Source organism: Lycorma delicatula, chromosome 4 (assembly GCF_047948215.1).
Source record: "Lycorma delicatula isolate Av1 chromosome 4, ASM4794821v1, whole genome shotgun sequence".
Lineage (NCBI taxonomy): Eukaryota > Metazoa > Arthropoda > Insecta > Hemiptera > Fulgoridae > Lycorma > Lycorma delicatula.
In genome coordinates, this window is record NC_134458.1 from 26,011,701 (window position 1) to 26,029,210 (window position 17,510).

Consider the following 17,510-nt stretch of genomic DNA (forward strand, 5'->3'; position numbering starts at 1 on the left):
AGGTAAATTGTTGTTAATTTCATTAAAGATGGTAATTGACAACCGCTTTAAACAATAAAAGCACTAATACAAGCAAGTATTTAGAAAATCATGAATAATCAAAAATGACTGTTGACGGGAATACTTCAATTTTTATTAAAAACAAAGAACATAGAAAATCATGTTCTAAGTAAGACTTTGATAACTCTGACAAAGTAGTAGTGATCCATTGCATGAAAATAAATCCTACTCTGTTGAAAAAAAATCATATCTTAAAAACCGGGTACAAAAAAGCAACTGTCAACTTGAATTACAAAATAAATGATTCTTCATGTTGTAAACAGATGATTACATTAGATTTAAAGTAGAAACATTCTCCAAATAACACATGCTAGTTAAATAAAAGATACAATTTTACAACAAGAATTCATTATTTAATGAACGCTAATGTAAAATAGAGTAAGACTAACACTGTCTTTTTAGATGAAACCTATGTTCATAGTATTAGTATGTGCCACCAACTTCAAGCTAGGAGTTATAACAGTAAATTCCTGATGTTAAATCATTTACTTAGTATTTGTTAACTCCAGTTACCAAATAAACCGTTTAACTTTTACAAGTTAAATATTTTGAAATGAAATTAATTCTACGCTTTATAAAATATAATAACAAATAATAAAATAAGATTTATTGATTATACAAGATATTGAGAAATTAATAAATATATTTAATTAAAAATTAATAAATAAATTATTAATCAGAAAATTTATTTAGTATCGCTTTATAAACATTAGTTATAACATTTATATTAATGCTATGTTGGCTAAGTATTATGTTAATGATATTCATTAAATGCCAAGTCCCAACAAAAAAGAAAAAACAAGGCAATAAAATGATGTAAAAATAAAAATAAAAATTAACACAAAGAAATGTTAGATCAAAATAAATATAAATGTAAACAATAAACAAATCTGATTAACATACTGTCCAATATATAAAAGTAACATTTTTTAACATTTTATTAATGGTAATTTCACAAAAATCATAATTAGGTTATAAATATATAAATATTTAAAACTTAATTAATTCAATATTTTAAATTGAATATTTTTATTATTAATTCATCAGATAAGCTCAAAGCATCTGTGTGGGAATAAGGAATGAAAGTTTCTTAATGCTGAAAAATGCTTGACCAGGATTTGAACCCAGGACATTTTGTACAAAGAGATTTCCTAACAGAGGTCAGCAATTATAATGAGCGAATAGTTAATATAATGATAACTAATAAGTAATCAATTTAAATAATAATTAACTGACTATTGATAGATAATTAATTCAATTATTAATTTAAACAATAATTAATAATGTTAATGCACATGTTATAGCTTATTACATGTTTCCAAGAATACTTGTATATTCCTGATAAATTTCCTAATCTTCCAAACTCATGAACTTTGGCTTCATTATAAAGTGAGTTATTCCAAGTATAGCATGAGTGAAGAGAGTTGTTTTTAAAATAACAAAGATTATTACGTATTCACTTTAAAGGTATAATATTTATGCGATTTAAAAAATATTGTAAATCCTATTAATATTGCAGTACTTTGTTATGAAATTCATACTTGTAATTTATTAAATTCATGTCTTTTATAATATTATTTAAAGGAGAATATTTAGATTACATTTATTTTATATAAATTTTATAAAATAGCTAAAATGATAATGAAACAATCGTAACTAGTTACTGACACTAAGTTTTTATTCTTATTAATTCAATGTTTACTGATATTTTGTATATTACGGTAATTATATAGGTATATAAAATTTTGGGTAAAAATGAATCCTTAGACGCAAAAATAATTCTTATAAGTTTTTAAAAGGTGACTACATATAAGAGACCTGGCAACATCATCCCCTTCTCCACCATGACTATAATGTAATAATAAATACAAAAAATTGTTATAAAAAATCTGTCTAATTTCACTTTAATAATTAACATATAATTGATTTATATTGAATACAGCAAATGTGTACAAACTCTATGAGTTTTAGTGTGGAAATAACATGTTTTAGTCATTTGAAATCTGGCACAACCATTTGAATACTATAAAAAATAATGATTGAAAATATGAAATAATTTGTTAAGGAATTCACATGTTATAATGAGCCAATTTAATGAATTCCAAATAAGGGCTCTTAAGAATAGGCTGCTCTTTTCCCAAACTTAAAGGTTATAAACAAACATAAATTGATCAAGACCATTTTCTATTACAATTATGAATACTGACAATCTATTCTGAATATTCATCATATAGAATGATACAGAATATTCTATTCTATATCATAAGCTTGGAGCTTATGTGGCAATATCAAAAAAGAAATCTGCTATTCTAAAATTTAAATTAAACTAAATTTTTAATTCCAAAACTACATTTTATCTGTATGTACACATCAGATGTAGTAGTACAACAGAAATTTCAGTGCACAGAACTTGCATATGAAACCAAGGTTGCGATTACAGAGAGTGGACATCATTCTCCCATTCTGCATACACAGTTTCATGAATAAGCGAGACCAGTTAGAAGGGATTGTACAAATTTATGATAGTAATATAAGTTCTGCAGCTAAGTACAAAGTAATATATTTCTACAATATATTTAAAAAGAAAACAAATTATTACATCTTTTACAAGAAAAATGAGTATTTTAATATAATTATGATCTATATTTATGTAACATTAACATGTTAATGACAAAAAAATATTGCATGTGCCATGTCTGTTTCATATAATGTTTCCCTATAGAAGTAGAAGCTGTGAAAGCAAATGTTCAAAGGACAATAATAATACAAAAATAAATAACATCTAACAATTGGAAGAATTTATACTAAAACATTATATAAGAACAAACTAATCGGTAAGAATATATCAATCTCTTAGATCTAATGGTTTCATAATACTTGAAATGTTTCAAGTGCAGCATTACGGAAATCACAGATATGAAGTAAAACAAAAAATTAATATACTGTGGAAATTTTACCAAAATTAAATAACAGCATGTGCAACTTAACTGCATGTTACTGGCATTTATTAGTTGTTAATAATCATATGAACATAGCATTTAACACATAGTAGGTAAAAAGTTAGTTTTAATGCCCATTTAAATTTTGCGCAAATGGGAAATTCTGCTTTCACAGTTGGCAACAATCAGCTGATGTAATTACTATTTAATTACTGTTTAGCTCGTTTTTGTATCTGCATTGAGAATAATAGTATCTAAATACATAAAATGAAAACAAAGTTTTATGCTTCAGTGTTGGTGGAGAAAATAATAATGATTCTGGTGCCATCCGTGAAAAATTCCACATAAAATGTTCTAATTCTTTACTACCGAGCCATCAACATTTGCATCAGCTGAACATAAAATATGAAAATGCTGGTCTTTGAAGATGCACTCCACAATCAGGTAAGCATACAACAATTAGCTGCAATTAGGAAATAAGTCTTTTATTTTCTAGGCAACAAACTTATTGCAAAAGCATTAGTAAAGACCTCTCAAATGTTACAAGAAAGGCTTTCATTAAGCAAAAAAAGACCAAAAACAACTTCAGAATAGATTCTAAAAGGATTGAAGTTTACTGTTACCAGCCACAATTACTTCATTCACTTTGTGAAGACAATTTTGATTTAAGGAAAGCATTTTTCGAGGAATTAATTATTCATTGTGAAGTACGTCCTCATTTCTTTAGTTCAATGATACGATCAGTGCATGCTTAAAACTGAATGACCTACTAAACTATCATAACATGTTTAACACTTTCAGACCTAAACCCAAGTATACACCAACAGATTATTTTGTTCATAAGGCCGGAGCCCAAGTACATGCCAGGCTGCTCATTTAAATGCGTAGTAAACAGTGATAGACTTATACTCGTTGCTGGGCCTGTTGACTACTTCAGTAGTTCATTATAATGATTTAGTATGAATTTCAATGCATCTAGTGGATGTTTTAGTTAATAACCATAAAAACAACACCTCATGTTCAAGAGCGCTTTAGGTTATGAAACATAAGGTTACCTGGCGTTGTTTACGAGCTTTGATTTGTATTCTGGTTTCTTTTCTGTTCTTTTATTTTTAACATTTTATTTTGTGTGTGGAGTGTTTTTATAGTAAATACGTGACTTACAAAAAAAAACAAAACAAGAAAATAAATCATTCTAACGATGTTTGACAGGATATATCTGATTCCGATATTTTCAGATGTGATAATGAAGGAAATCAACAAAATAAAAGTTTTGAAATCAACTCGAAGAAATGGTAAGTTTTGTTTTGATTCAGATTTTGAAAATTATTAGTTTGATGATGAAGATAGAGAGAGACCTAGACTTCAATATCAACCTGATCATCTGATGAAGATGATCATGAAGATGAAATGGAAGCTGAAAGTACAAAAAAACTAATCAATTTCAAAAATTCATAACTTATTTTACATTTATTATAAATTTCTGGTTGTCTTGTCATTATAAAGTGTGAAATTTTTTTTTTAGACAGCATAACATGTCAGTGAGTAGTGATTACAATAATTTTGTGTGTTTATTGACTAATACTCTGCACCATTGCTATTTCTTGTTTTTATGATATTTTAAGGAAATTTAGATGGTGACAATTTTTTTGGTAGGTAATCTATTATAGATATTTTCATCATTAATGATAGCTCATTTCTTTCTCATTAAGATGGTATAACAAATAATAGGTTATGTATATGCACTAGCTTATTGTAATTTTTTTTAGACACCTCAAAAATGCCCAGGCTTCCAGTCCAGTCATTTTATTAAGGTTTAGGTCTGAAAGTATTAATCGGTAAGATGAAAATCCTCTCATAAAAATTTGAGAAGAAATTTAATTTACTTTTGAATTCATTTTTCAGTGTGGGAACACAAAAGATTAGTACCTTATTCCTTCAATAGAAGTGTAGTAGGCAATTCATATAAAGAGATATTGTTATTCCCAAGCTATTAAACAACTCCACGTTTAACATTGGTTGTTACTATATTTGGCAGCAACATAGGATACTTCCTCATTACCATCTGTAAATTACAGACCATCTCAATAAAAATTTTCCTGAATGGATAAGATACCAAGGAAAAATAGATGAAAAATGATTACATGGGTTCATGCAACTTGACACCTTGCAGTTTTATGTTCTAGGGAATCATCAGATACAGTATTTTATTTAAATTCAAATAAGCTGAACTGCCTCAAGCTGCCAAGTGAAATCTCAGACAATTTTATAAATTGTGAAATAAATTTATTAAAAAAATGTGTAATTCAGTCAATAAATGTGCCACAAATGCATAAGAGCAGGAGAACAACACTTTGAAGATTTCTTCTAATATGGATTTATCAGATGTGAAAAAAAAAGTTTTTTATTAAACATTTAATAACATACTCACCATCATGATAATTACACTAAAATTTCAAGTAGAAAGTTCAGAACTATCTTCATGATCTGAAGGATGTGTGTTGTCAACAAAAGACGTATCAACATCAGAAACATTGTAATATGATGCATCTCTACCTCCTCCACCCCAACACCATCTAATCTGTTCATACCTTCTAAAGCTCTCTGATTATTTGGTTCTAAACTAAAATAGAGGATAAGATTTATTAAAATTATTAATTAAAAGTATCTTTAAGAAGAAACTAAACCGACTGACTATTGATTGCATCTATACATATATAAAAATAAAATTTGATAACTGAATATGTCCATTTTTCAAAACATCTTTGTTTCATACAAAGTTTAAACACTTTGAGAGGATCATTTCTATGAGCGATTATTCCACCTCTGTTAAATCTGTTTCTCAATATGAGTTTTCCCCTTTTTAAAAAAACAACTTTTAAGCAGTTCTCCTTTAGGGTCCATTTTACAAAATGAAAATAAAATATTAAAATGTTACAAAAGCTTTTGTAAGAAACATTAAGTGCAGACATCCAAATACATTCAAAATGTACGGCTAATTCTTTCTTGTGTAAAAGTAAAAATATTCACAAACGACATTATTCGCTTAGAAAAAATAAGATGTTGAAATTATTTGTATCGCTAAACCAAGGTTAACAGAACACAAAGAAATATAATAAATAAAATTAGCGCTTTAATTTTAAATAAATGGTTATAGAAAACTTTTAATTTTCTAATATTTATTTATAAAATCTATATTCTTAGATATACATTCTTTTACATACATTCTTCTTGGCACTTTCAACATGTAGAATGAATTTGTTTAATCCATCAAACTTATCAGATGTTAATGGTTTATTGCGCGGTAACCCTCAAATATTTTGACTTGTGATAATCCTAATATCTTTTCAGATATTAGGCTTTCTTTAAGCCTATTTCAATAATATTTTTTTTCAAAAAATAGACTTGAATAGTGAAGAAACCAAGTTTTATCAGAAACTCTTTTTGGTGTAATTTGTTTTCATCATTCAAATTTTTTTTAATGCACAAATTGTAACAAAGTTTTTTTATAAGTTATCTCCTATATATATGAAATAGCACAAACGTAATGGTTGTAAGCGACAACAGCTGAATTCACTCGTGAAAAATGGCACCCACATTGAAGAATAACAAACATCTCATGCAACATTTACTAGCAATAGCGAGAAGTGATTTCCTACTGTTTTAAACCTGATTAGTTTAACCTCATCTACACTTTAAATGTTATGCAAAAATTAACTTTATATTTTAGAAAAATATAAAAAATTCTGCTTTTCAAAAAGTACTTCCTGGAAAACTTTCTAGGAAATACACAGTTTGCAAAATAGGTCTTACAATATAGTATGACTATCATAACAAGTCTTAGAAAACCTCCATACCAAAACATTTGCTTCTTTCCATCAGAATGATGCAAAACATAAATTATCTTATATTTTTTATAGTTTGTTTTATAAATAAAGTGATATCACTAACAATTTAAATTTAAAATAATTTATTTTAGCTTATTTTCATTAATTAACTGATATAAACACCAATTTTACAAGATCCACTTTATTACAAAAAATAGCAAATTACAGTTAAATGTAATAAAATAGTTTTCAATTTTTAATTTATGAAAGAATAAAAAAACGAAAACGTTATTTTAATAAAAATATTATTTGAAGAATTTATATTTATTTTATATTTAGTGAATCAAGTAAAATAATTTATAACTAAGAGAACAAAATTAAACATATTAAGTGTTTAATATACAGGAATAATTATATTAGTCAACCGATAACTCTGTTATAAATACAAAACTGAAAGATAATTTTCTCCTCCAGACTAGTGTAGTTAGTGAGTAATGAACAGAAAATTTTTAGTTTATTAAATAATGCAACAAAATTACATACTATTATGTTGTTATGTGCCACAGTCAAATGGATGTAGGCAACTTGACATGATATACAAGCTACTCCTAAAAATAATGTAGAATTTTCAATAACAATAAGCATTCCATGCAATGCTTATAAAGAAATATGAGAAGCGATTTCCTATTGTTTTCTTCATTGAAGAAAAGATAGTGCTTCAATCAGTGAAGCAAGTTTACCAAAATTTCCTCCTCCAAGTGAGAAGTCACATTCACTCAGTTTATCGCAAGATTTAATATATAACAAACATCTTTACTCTTGGAAAAAGCAATTCAAACAGGTTCTTGTTACTTAAATATCATGAATCACATATGTCACACCGATAAGGACTGGGACAAACTAATGCTCCTCTTTTTGTCGAGAAATAATAAGACATATACATTTCTCCACTTAGCAGAAGTAATATTAGATAACAAAAAAAATTCATTTTTTGGCAAAAGATAGAATTCAATGCAAAAGTTTAAGAACCGTCAAACATACAATATTAACAAAATTAAATAATTCTATAAATATTTTTTTAAAAATATATAAAGCAGAAAATATTTACCCTAAAGCAGTGTGATAATGATCAAATGCTTTTGCTTCTTCATTAAGTCTACCTAATAAATCACCAAGCATTTGATGTAACCTACATGTTGGTGTTATACTAACTTGTTTTTCTAATAATGCAACAGCACCTTCTAAATTCATTTCCTACAAAAAAAAAATGAATGTATAATATAAATAATGTTAATTTAATATAAAATTTAATCATAAAAGAAAATTATAATTTTCAAAGACAATTAATAAAATGTAGGCAATACTGCACGTTTTGACAATTAATTATTTCTTACTACTGATTTTGTCATGTAAAAAAATAATAATAAAGCAAATAAATGAGTCAAATGATAATTCTCCAAGACATATGTAAATTTATTTAATCAAAACTAATATGTAGTTATATTCCTTGTTTTTATAACAACAACTCTACTACAACCTAGATTCACTACACAAAGATCTGAGGTTCTTATTTGGAACCTAAATATAAATTGTGACCGGAAAACAGAACTGAAGAATGGCTAGCGTTAAAACTTAATTAGAACAGCTATAAAAATTAGTGTTTAAGTATTCACATTGAAATACAGTAAATATTTAAACTCTGTATCACACTAACACATAGGTAAAGTTAGTTAAGTTAGATAATTGGAAGTTTCATGTCAAAGATAAAGCCAAAAATATCAATTAAGCTGAACTTGTAGAGTTGTAATTAAGTGCTGAGATAGTCAAATTTAACATAATCAGAATTATATTGGAACAATAAAAGAAATCATAATTAAACATGAAGAGATTTATATCCAAAGAAAGATTTATCACTATGTAAACAAAAGTACAGAAAAATTGTACTATCACACCCATTTTTTCAACAAATAATCTTAGGAGAAAAAACATATTTAGAAAAGCCTTGAATATATAAATCCATTTCAAACCATGTAAACTGTTTTGCTTCAAAACCAAATTTTTGTAACAATTAACATTTTAATAAATTATTTAGAGAAGCAGAAAAATGAAGTAAATACAGTCAAATCTCCCTGTTGTGACTCTCTTTGTAACAGAAATCACACCATAGCAATATCTCTTAGTCTCATCACACTGTTATACTAAAATATAGTATTTTAAACTCAAGGTGACAAAATCCCAGCAATCTTTTTTTAGTAGTTCTAACATAACCTATTATGTTAAATCACCTGCTTTTTTTGTGCAAAAATAAAATATTTAACAAAATTTTACAACTATATAGTATAAGAACCAGCTGTTAAAAAAGGGTTAAATTTTATCTTGTGAGAAAAGAGAGAGAGCGTGAGAGAGAGAGAGAGGGAGAGGGAGCGAGTGCTGAGCCTGGTGGTAGTAGGCCTGTTGTACTACTGAATGACTGTATTCTGTATTCATCTGTAATGACTGTAAATGGGCAATCATTTACTCCCTGTCATTCTCACTTTTTCCAAGAAAACATTATCATATCACGACTGAAGTCAGCTGGTTAGCCCTGGCCAGTTGTTCATTTCTTTACAACGTTGAGTGTGCCTTCAGATTTCTGAGTGGTATTGAAGTCATTCTTGAATTAAAGTCAATGTTTGTTGGAAATTTAACTTAGCAAGCTCATCAGTAAGCACAATATAAAAAATGAAGACAAAATTCAGTTTGCTTACAGTGAAGGGAGTAATTTTAAATAAAGCTTTTCTTCAAGTTGTTTTAAAATGGTTTCAACAAAAATGAAGTTTAAATTTTCCAATGAACAGACCCCTGAAACAAACCAAAGCTGAATTCTTCATTCAAAGATTAGACATAATTTTAAAGCTTCTGAGGATCGACTAGAAAAATTTAAGTAAAGACATAAAATTTCTTTTCGCTTAACAGGAATCCAAAAGATTTGATTTGAATGCTACAAATGACTGGTTAAAAACTTAGCGGTCTAGAATATGTAATGTTTACAAGCAAGAAGACATACTCAACGCTGATGAAGCAGAACTTTTTTTTAAAGCATTCCCTGATAAAACATTAAAATTCAAAGGAGAAAAATGTAAGCAGAAAACTTTCAAAAGAAAGAATCACCCTTTTTGTCTATGCTAATACGACAGGAACTAAGAAATGTCCTTTGTTAGTTATCAGAAATTCAGTAACACCAAGATGCTTTAAAAATGTAAAAAACTACTAGTACGGCAATAGTAAAACAGCGTGGTTAGCCAGTCTTCATGGCGCGAATGGTAACATCTCGGCATTTCATTCAGAAGTCCCAAGTTTGAATCCTGGTCAGGAATGGCATTTTCATGCACTACACACAAAAAAATAAAAATAAACAGCGTGGATGAGTGGAAGAGGAAAAAGATTTTATTCATGGGAAAAAGAATTAATTAAAAATAATCATGAAATCTTATTGCCTGTAGACAATCATACTGCTCATACCAATGTTACAATATTAAAAAATATAGACATTCTATTTTTACCAGCAAATATAACAAGGGTTCTTCAGCCAACGGACCAGGGAGTTATTAATTGTCTCAAAGGTTACTACAGAAAGAAAATATTGTGTAGGTTTATTGAAGAAATGGTATTTGTACAGAATAAAGAAAAGTTCAATCTGCATCATTCAGTTAAGTCTGCTGCAAAAAGTGTGGAAAAATGTGATAAGTAACAATAAAAGATGCATTCCATCATGCTAGCTTTGTTTTACATGCTGAAAAGAACAATCCCAACTGTGATTTAGAAGAGAATATTCTGCTAACAAAATGGAAATTTAATTTTTCATGTTTTACTTCTTCAACATTTTTGTGGTGTGTTAATGTATCACAAAAGTGCTATATGTTGTGAATAACTATAGCCTTATTAACCAACGTAGAGGTAAGCGAGTTCATTTTTTTTTTTACTCATTAAATCCATTTAATTGTTATCAAAGTAGGAGTACTACAATACCGTAAAAAAAATTATGACCAAGATTAAATTAAGAAATAAAATTTTAGAGCTGTTATAGTTAGGTATGATATAAAATAGGTAAAGTAACATCAATTCTGGCTTGAAAACATCCAATCCTGTATTTTTTTTATTCCCCTCTCTCCGTAATGGAAATCTCATAATGGCAAAGATTCTGGATCTCTTCAAAACTGTTACAGAAATTTGACTGTAATTAAATAATTAAAGAAACAATAGATGTGGGATGAAAAAGAATTAATGGAATTGAAAGCTTATCTAGGAACAACAGAAAAATATTTCAGTATCATAGCGACTGTATACTTCTCTTTCTATCTAATAGATGAATACATCAAGATCTGTACACCATAGGTGAATTGTAAACATTAGTTTCTTGGTTGTATCTTCTGACCACCACTCATTCTAGGCATCAAATTATAATATAATCTGGCCTCATGAACCAAGTTTGTAGCCAAACTGTATCACTTCATATTAATAATAGACACAGTCACCAAATAAATCCCACCTAGCCCTCCGCCAGATATTTGGAGACTTTAACTTGATAAAGACATACAACTCAACTGACCACAAAACTAGATAGATATTTTAATAATTGTTAAAACAGTTAATTCAGTGCAAAAAATTTTTAGACCTTTACTTAGATTTGTTTCTTTTTTTAGACATATTGAAACCTACCTTGGAAAAAATTTGTACAAACTTCAATCACAAACAAAATTTTGTTCTTTATACGAAAAGTATTGTTATATAATGTCTCATACTAATAAAAATTGTTATCTTAAAATCAAAATCTTTCATTAATTAAATAGGGTATGAAACAAAAATGTGTAAAGAGCATATGATAAAAGAAGAGACCAATTTTTAAATAAAACTGATGATTTAGTTAGCGAATAGTAACGCTGAAACTGAAGGTAGTAGACGACTCAGAAACAAGTTGAAGATGTTGAACGATACACTAGACTCAGTACTTTGGAAATACATCAGATATTTGAACAGAAAAATTAGAATTTTTTTTCATAATTTTTTAACATTGTAAAAATGTAGATTATCCAGTTTGGTTGAGATGACTGATATCTATATAGGCTGAAGGTGTGATAGGGCAAAATGGCCTGATTTCTATCATTGTTAAGTTTGTAGATCAGATTAAAAAGAAGAAATCTTTCATAGACACAAGATAAACTTCTCAGCATTTGACTTTAGAAACCCATACTCCAGTGTGTATAAACAACTATTTGAGCAGTGAGAAGGTTACAAGGAGTTTAAGATAAAAAATTAATACAAATATTAACGGATATGGAGAAGTAAGGTTTTAATGAGAAAGAGAACACAAAGGTCCAAAAATAATAATGTCATTAAATAACTTTGAACTATTACAAACTTTTAAAATGCTTTGTTCTTTACTTAAAATAAAATTTATTAGTTAATATAGTCACTATTACATTTTTATTTTTATTTTAATGTTTTTCATTAAAAAAAAATTACTAATGTACACACACATTAATATAGAATAAAGCCTTATTAAGGAATCAAATTCGATAAAACTAAGGAAAATTCCAAATTCAATTTGTTTGATTCAAAAAATCTACGAAAAATGTTTGATTTTTCATTTTTCTTGGCTGAATTATTTATTCTAACAAAAGAACTTCAAAAAATTGTTTTATTGGAAATATGAATATTTGAATGAAGCTCACCATCAAGATAAAGAATTATATTCATTCAGTACAGAAACTGAATATAACAATTTTATGAGGAGAACCTTAGTTTAGATCGAAGAAAATTTAAATCTTATGAGTTAGGTAATAAAATTAAAAAACTGCAGTTTATTTTTCATATTTTTTTCTGTCTCAACCGCTTTACAGATTGAATCGATTGTCAAAATAATTCTTGTTTTTTAATTGTAATCATTATTACTCAGCCTTAAAAAAAAATTTATCTTATCCAGTGACAGGAATATAGATTTACCAAATAACAATAATAAAATAAATAAGTATAAAATCCTACGGAATAGTCAGGGATAAAAATCACAAGTTAATATTACTTTGAGACCAACATAAGTTTAAGATCGTTTGCAGACTATTTGTTTAAAAGAGATAAGATAATATAACCTTGTTTTAAATTACAACCTGAGCATTTAGATCATACGAACAGTAAACAGAAATATATATATATATTTATATCCATAAAAAAATAACATTAATGATGTTTTCATTATCAATAAACTGAATAAAGGAATTGAATATGCCAAAAATAATGCAAAGACTATTAAATTTCTGTAAAGCTTTACAGTAAAGCTTTATAACAATACTTTATATAACAATACTTTTCGTATAAAGAACAATTTGTGATTGAAGTTTGTACAAATTTTTTCCAAGGTAGGTTTCAATATGTCTAAAAAAAGAAACAAATCTAAGTAAAGGTCTAAAAATTTTTTGCACTGAATTAACTGTTTTAACAATTATTAAAATATCTATCTAGTTTTGTGGTCAGTTGAGTTGTATGTCTTTATCAAGTTAAGTCTCCAAATATCTGGCGGAGGGCTAGGTGGGATTTATTTGGTGACTGTGTCTATTATTTATATGAAGTGATACAGTTTGGCTACAAACTTGGTTCATGAGGCCAGATTATATTATAATTTGATGCCTAGAATGAGTGGTGGTCAGAAGATACAACCAAGAAACTAATGTTTACAATTCACCTATGGTGTACAGATCTTGATGTATTCATCTATTAGATAGAAAGAGAAGTACACAGTCGCTATGATACTGAAATATTTTTCTGTTGTTCCTAGATAATAGTTAATACTTAAAATTTTTAGAACAGATTAAACAATAAACTGTGTATACAGAAAATATAAAATCAAAATGCTAAAGAATAAGGGTATGACAGATGAGCAGAGATAGTTAGGAGATTAGTTACCTACTGAGATTACCTGCAGAGATTAGTTACCTACTGAATTTTTTATTAGAGTTGGCAATAAAATAGATGTACACTGAATGCAATATTGACATTACTAATTAAGCGACAGAAATAATCCTTTATAGATAATTAGATAAAACAATAATCTGTGAGCACACAAGTAGGCACAATATAAAAAGTATTATTTTTCCTTAAAAGATCATCGAGTTGGTAGTTGATGTGGGGGAAGGAATATAGCTTTGGTAAATATCTTTTATTTAAATAGCGATTTATCAATTTTAATACCATTCAGTAAAACAACAACTAACTTTAAAATGTAATTAGCGCTTATTGTACCAGGATAATGTGTTCTTAGCCGAATATTATAAAATGTATAGTTAAGAATAAAACATTAGTAACTTGTTATAACATCAGTATTATTTAATGAAGATGATTTGAGAAGTGAAATACTTCCTGTGTTGTAGAGGGCATTATTTGCTTTCTCATGGCTCCAATTTAACAGTCTTGTGTGTTAATTACCATCTGGTAGTTCATAAGGTTGTGATTGTCACTACTATTATAAATATAATTCTCTGACTGAACGTCTTTCTATGTCATATTTTAAAATTAATAAACTATTTTGTTATAAATTAACATATTTACACTAAATTATGATTTTTTTTTTAGGCTAATGATCTTCATTTTCTCACAATGAATTATTTAACAGTTGATTTATCATACAACATTTCAGTGATTGATCTTCAGCCGATGGAATTACTGGCACTTGCACAATATGAATAGAATTCATCAACTTCACACCATTACAAAACATTAAAAAATCATAGTGCTAGAATTAATCTGATTGGAAATCCATTATTATGTGACTGTAGAAATTATCACCTTAAAAAGTTTTTTGAGGGAACTCTAACACCAGAAGCTTATTATTTGATTGATATCATTTCAAATAATCTAACATGTTCTGGACCAAAGCAATTAGAAGGTTTGTACTGGAATATGGTGCCATCAAAACTTCTAACATGTGAATTAAGTCAAATAATAAACGAATCTAGTACTATATGTCCAAAAGAATGTAAATGTTTCTACCGTCCACAAGATGAAGGCTTGATTATCGATTGCACTGAACTAAGGATAAAAACTCTCCCCTCGAAACTTTCTTCTTGGAATATTACAATTCTACACTAAATCATATAAAAATGTTAATCATTCTGAGCTATATTTAGAAAAAAATTATTTATCATCATTGCCACTAGAATTAGATGAAGGTTTCAAGTATATCACGACTTTATCACTTTCCTCAAATAACATTTCACAAATAACTTTGACCGGCTTATCGCCTAATATAACAGTAAGTATCAGAATAAATTATTTTAAGTATAGCCATAATGATTGCACATTTAATAATAAATATTTTATTTAATGATTTTCACACGTGTTGACTATAAAATACAGTAATTAGACAAATTGTACTAAAATTATTTTAAGTAATGATTAAGATTTGTGGACACACACACACATAGTGAGAGGGGTGAAGGGAGGGGGAAAGAGAGAGATAAAACAAGCTCCAATAAAAATATCTTCACCACCGTAATATGCTTTTACATTCACAAGTTTGTATTAACATCTTTTCAGAAATATGAAGCAACCTGGTTTACTTCAAAAACATTTTTAATCTTTCTACTGACTAATACTGCCTCAACAATAATGTTTAAATATTAATAAATCTTGTAACTATACTATTGGGCGTATTTCCATACTTTATGAATATTTACTTCTAATGAACATCTTGAGAAGGAATTTTTATTTCATAAAGTGAATTCTTAGTTCCAATATATTTATTGAAAATTTCATTCAGTCTGTGTTAGATAATATTAACTGTATTTTCTCAGAGTTTTAAAAATAATTTAATAATCAAGAACAACGATTTTTAAAAGTTATGTCAGCAGCTTGGCATCAACAATATTTATGGAAACATTTGTCACCTATAATAGTTGAAGCAGAACTTGTATATTTGAAAATATCTTATTATTTATTTTTCTTTAAAGTGATATTTAAAAATTTAATTTGTTTAAAAAAGGAAAATACGGTACATGTTTGTTATTGCGCAGCCACTTTTTCAGATTTTTATGCACCACTTCAGATTTCATGAGAAAATGAATGTTAACATTTATTTAAGGTAGAAAAAGTACATCTTTTAATGAAAAATAAAAGTTACAAAACTAGAAGTTTACTATTTTTGAACACATGAAAGTTTCTTGTACAATTAGTAGCTCTCTTCAGCCATACCTTTCAAAGTTTGTTCTTTCTCGTGTAACTGATATTTCAAAAAGGACGCAACCCTAAAATTAAGAAAGTAGAAGTCACACGTAGGTAAATTTTATTTCTCCCTATATGACACCATGCAATACCGTATTCAAGATTGAAAGCTTGTAACAATTGAAATGTTTTTCTTATACCCTAGTGCTATACTGGTATATGTTTGTCTCTATTATGTTAACTATGTCGTTTTCCAAGGACAAATATGTGTTTATTGTTGAGATTTATTGTGCATATAAATCTTACAAATGAGTGAAAGACGAGTTTCAGATAAAATTTTCCAACTCTTCAATTACTAATAAGTTGACAATATCGTGTTTGGTTAATAAATTTCGTGAGAGTAGGGGTGTACATGATCGGAAAAGTACGGGTCAACCATCACTGTTAACAATAGAAGTTCTGGAAGGTTAGGAAGAACGTTTGACTCGCTCACCCAGAAGATCTCTCAGAAAGTTATCTCCATTGACCGGGCTATCACTGTTTACAGCTTTCAGTGCTACTAAAAAATTACAATTACATACTTATTGCATCGGTGTCGTTTAAGAACTGAAAGAAGTATACCGTGGAAAACGTTTACAATATTGTCGGTTTCGTTCTCTTATTGATGACAATGGTATTGAAATTTTGGACTGTGTTTATTTCAGCGACAAATCATGTTTATTGCCGTATTAAATTTACACAAACAAGAATGTTGATTTCAGCAGGATAATGCAATGTGTCATACTGCTAATGAAACGCTGAATATGTTACGGGAATTTTTTGGCCTCCAAGATCCCCAGAGCTTACACTAGCAGATCTTTTTCTTTGGGAATATTTAAAAAGTGTAGTTTAAAAATATCCTCATACACTTGACAAATTGAAAGCTAATATTTAAAGTGAAATTTCAAGCATTACGAAAAGCTGGTGCAAATGTTATGAAGGTTAGGAACCTGCATTGGGATCACAGGAAATCATTTTGAAAATCTATTGTAAAGTTATTAAAGGTAATTTGAATATTGCTGTATAAGTATTTTATTAGCATTAATATCTTTGTAATAAATTCATGTCATCAAACAAAGGGGGTTGATCCTTTTCAAATACCTGTTTTATTATTATTATGCTTTTACATCCAACATGGGACCACTTAAGTAATTTTAGTTGGATCTTTTCTGAGAAAAGCGTGTTATTTTACTCTTCCGAGCTGCCCAGTATTTCTTCATCCGTTCAGATCTTGCTTTCTTTTCTTCAACCGTAAACACCCTCTTCGTTGTATTTTGTCGTTTGTCTGTCTTTTGTTTAAATCTAATGCTTTTGTCTTTTAGCTCTGTAATTTTTCCAGTTTTATTCTGTAGGTCAGTCAGGGAAATTCCCAATTCTTTCATATCTTCTCTAATTTCTTTGATCCATCCTGTTTTATATATATATATGTGTGTGTGTGTATGTGAACCTCTGGGGT

At 28.0% G+C, this 17,510-nt stretch overlaps 1 protein-coding gene across 1 annotated transcript in view; it reads right to left on the reverse strand.

The window, feature by feature from the left end:
- Positions 1-5,440: 5,440 nt before the first annotated feature.
- The window catches only part of LOC142323202 (uncharacterized), a 34,820-nt gene continuing 22,750 nt past the window's right edge, over positions 5,441-17,510 (reverse strand). Inside the window, exons 3-4 of the mRNA XM_075362544.1 lie at positions 7,935-8,080; positions 5,441-5,622 (exon numbers count right to left, since the gene is read on the reverse strand). Of these exons, the coding sequence (XP_075218659.1) occupies positions 5,442-5,622; positions 7,935-8,080 (327 nt within the window). The 3' untranslated portion in view covers position 5,441. The remainder of the gene's footprint in view (positions 5,623-7,934; positions 8,081-17,510) is intronic.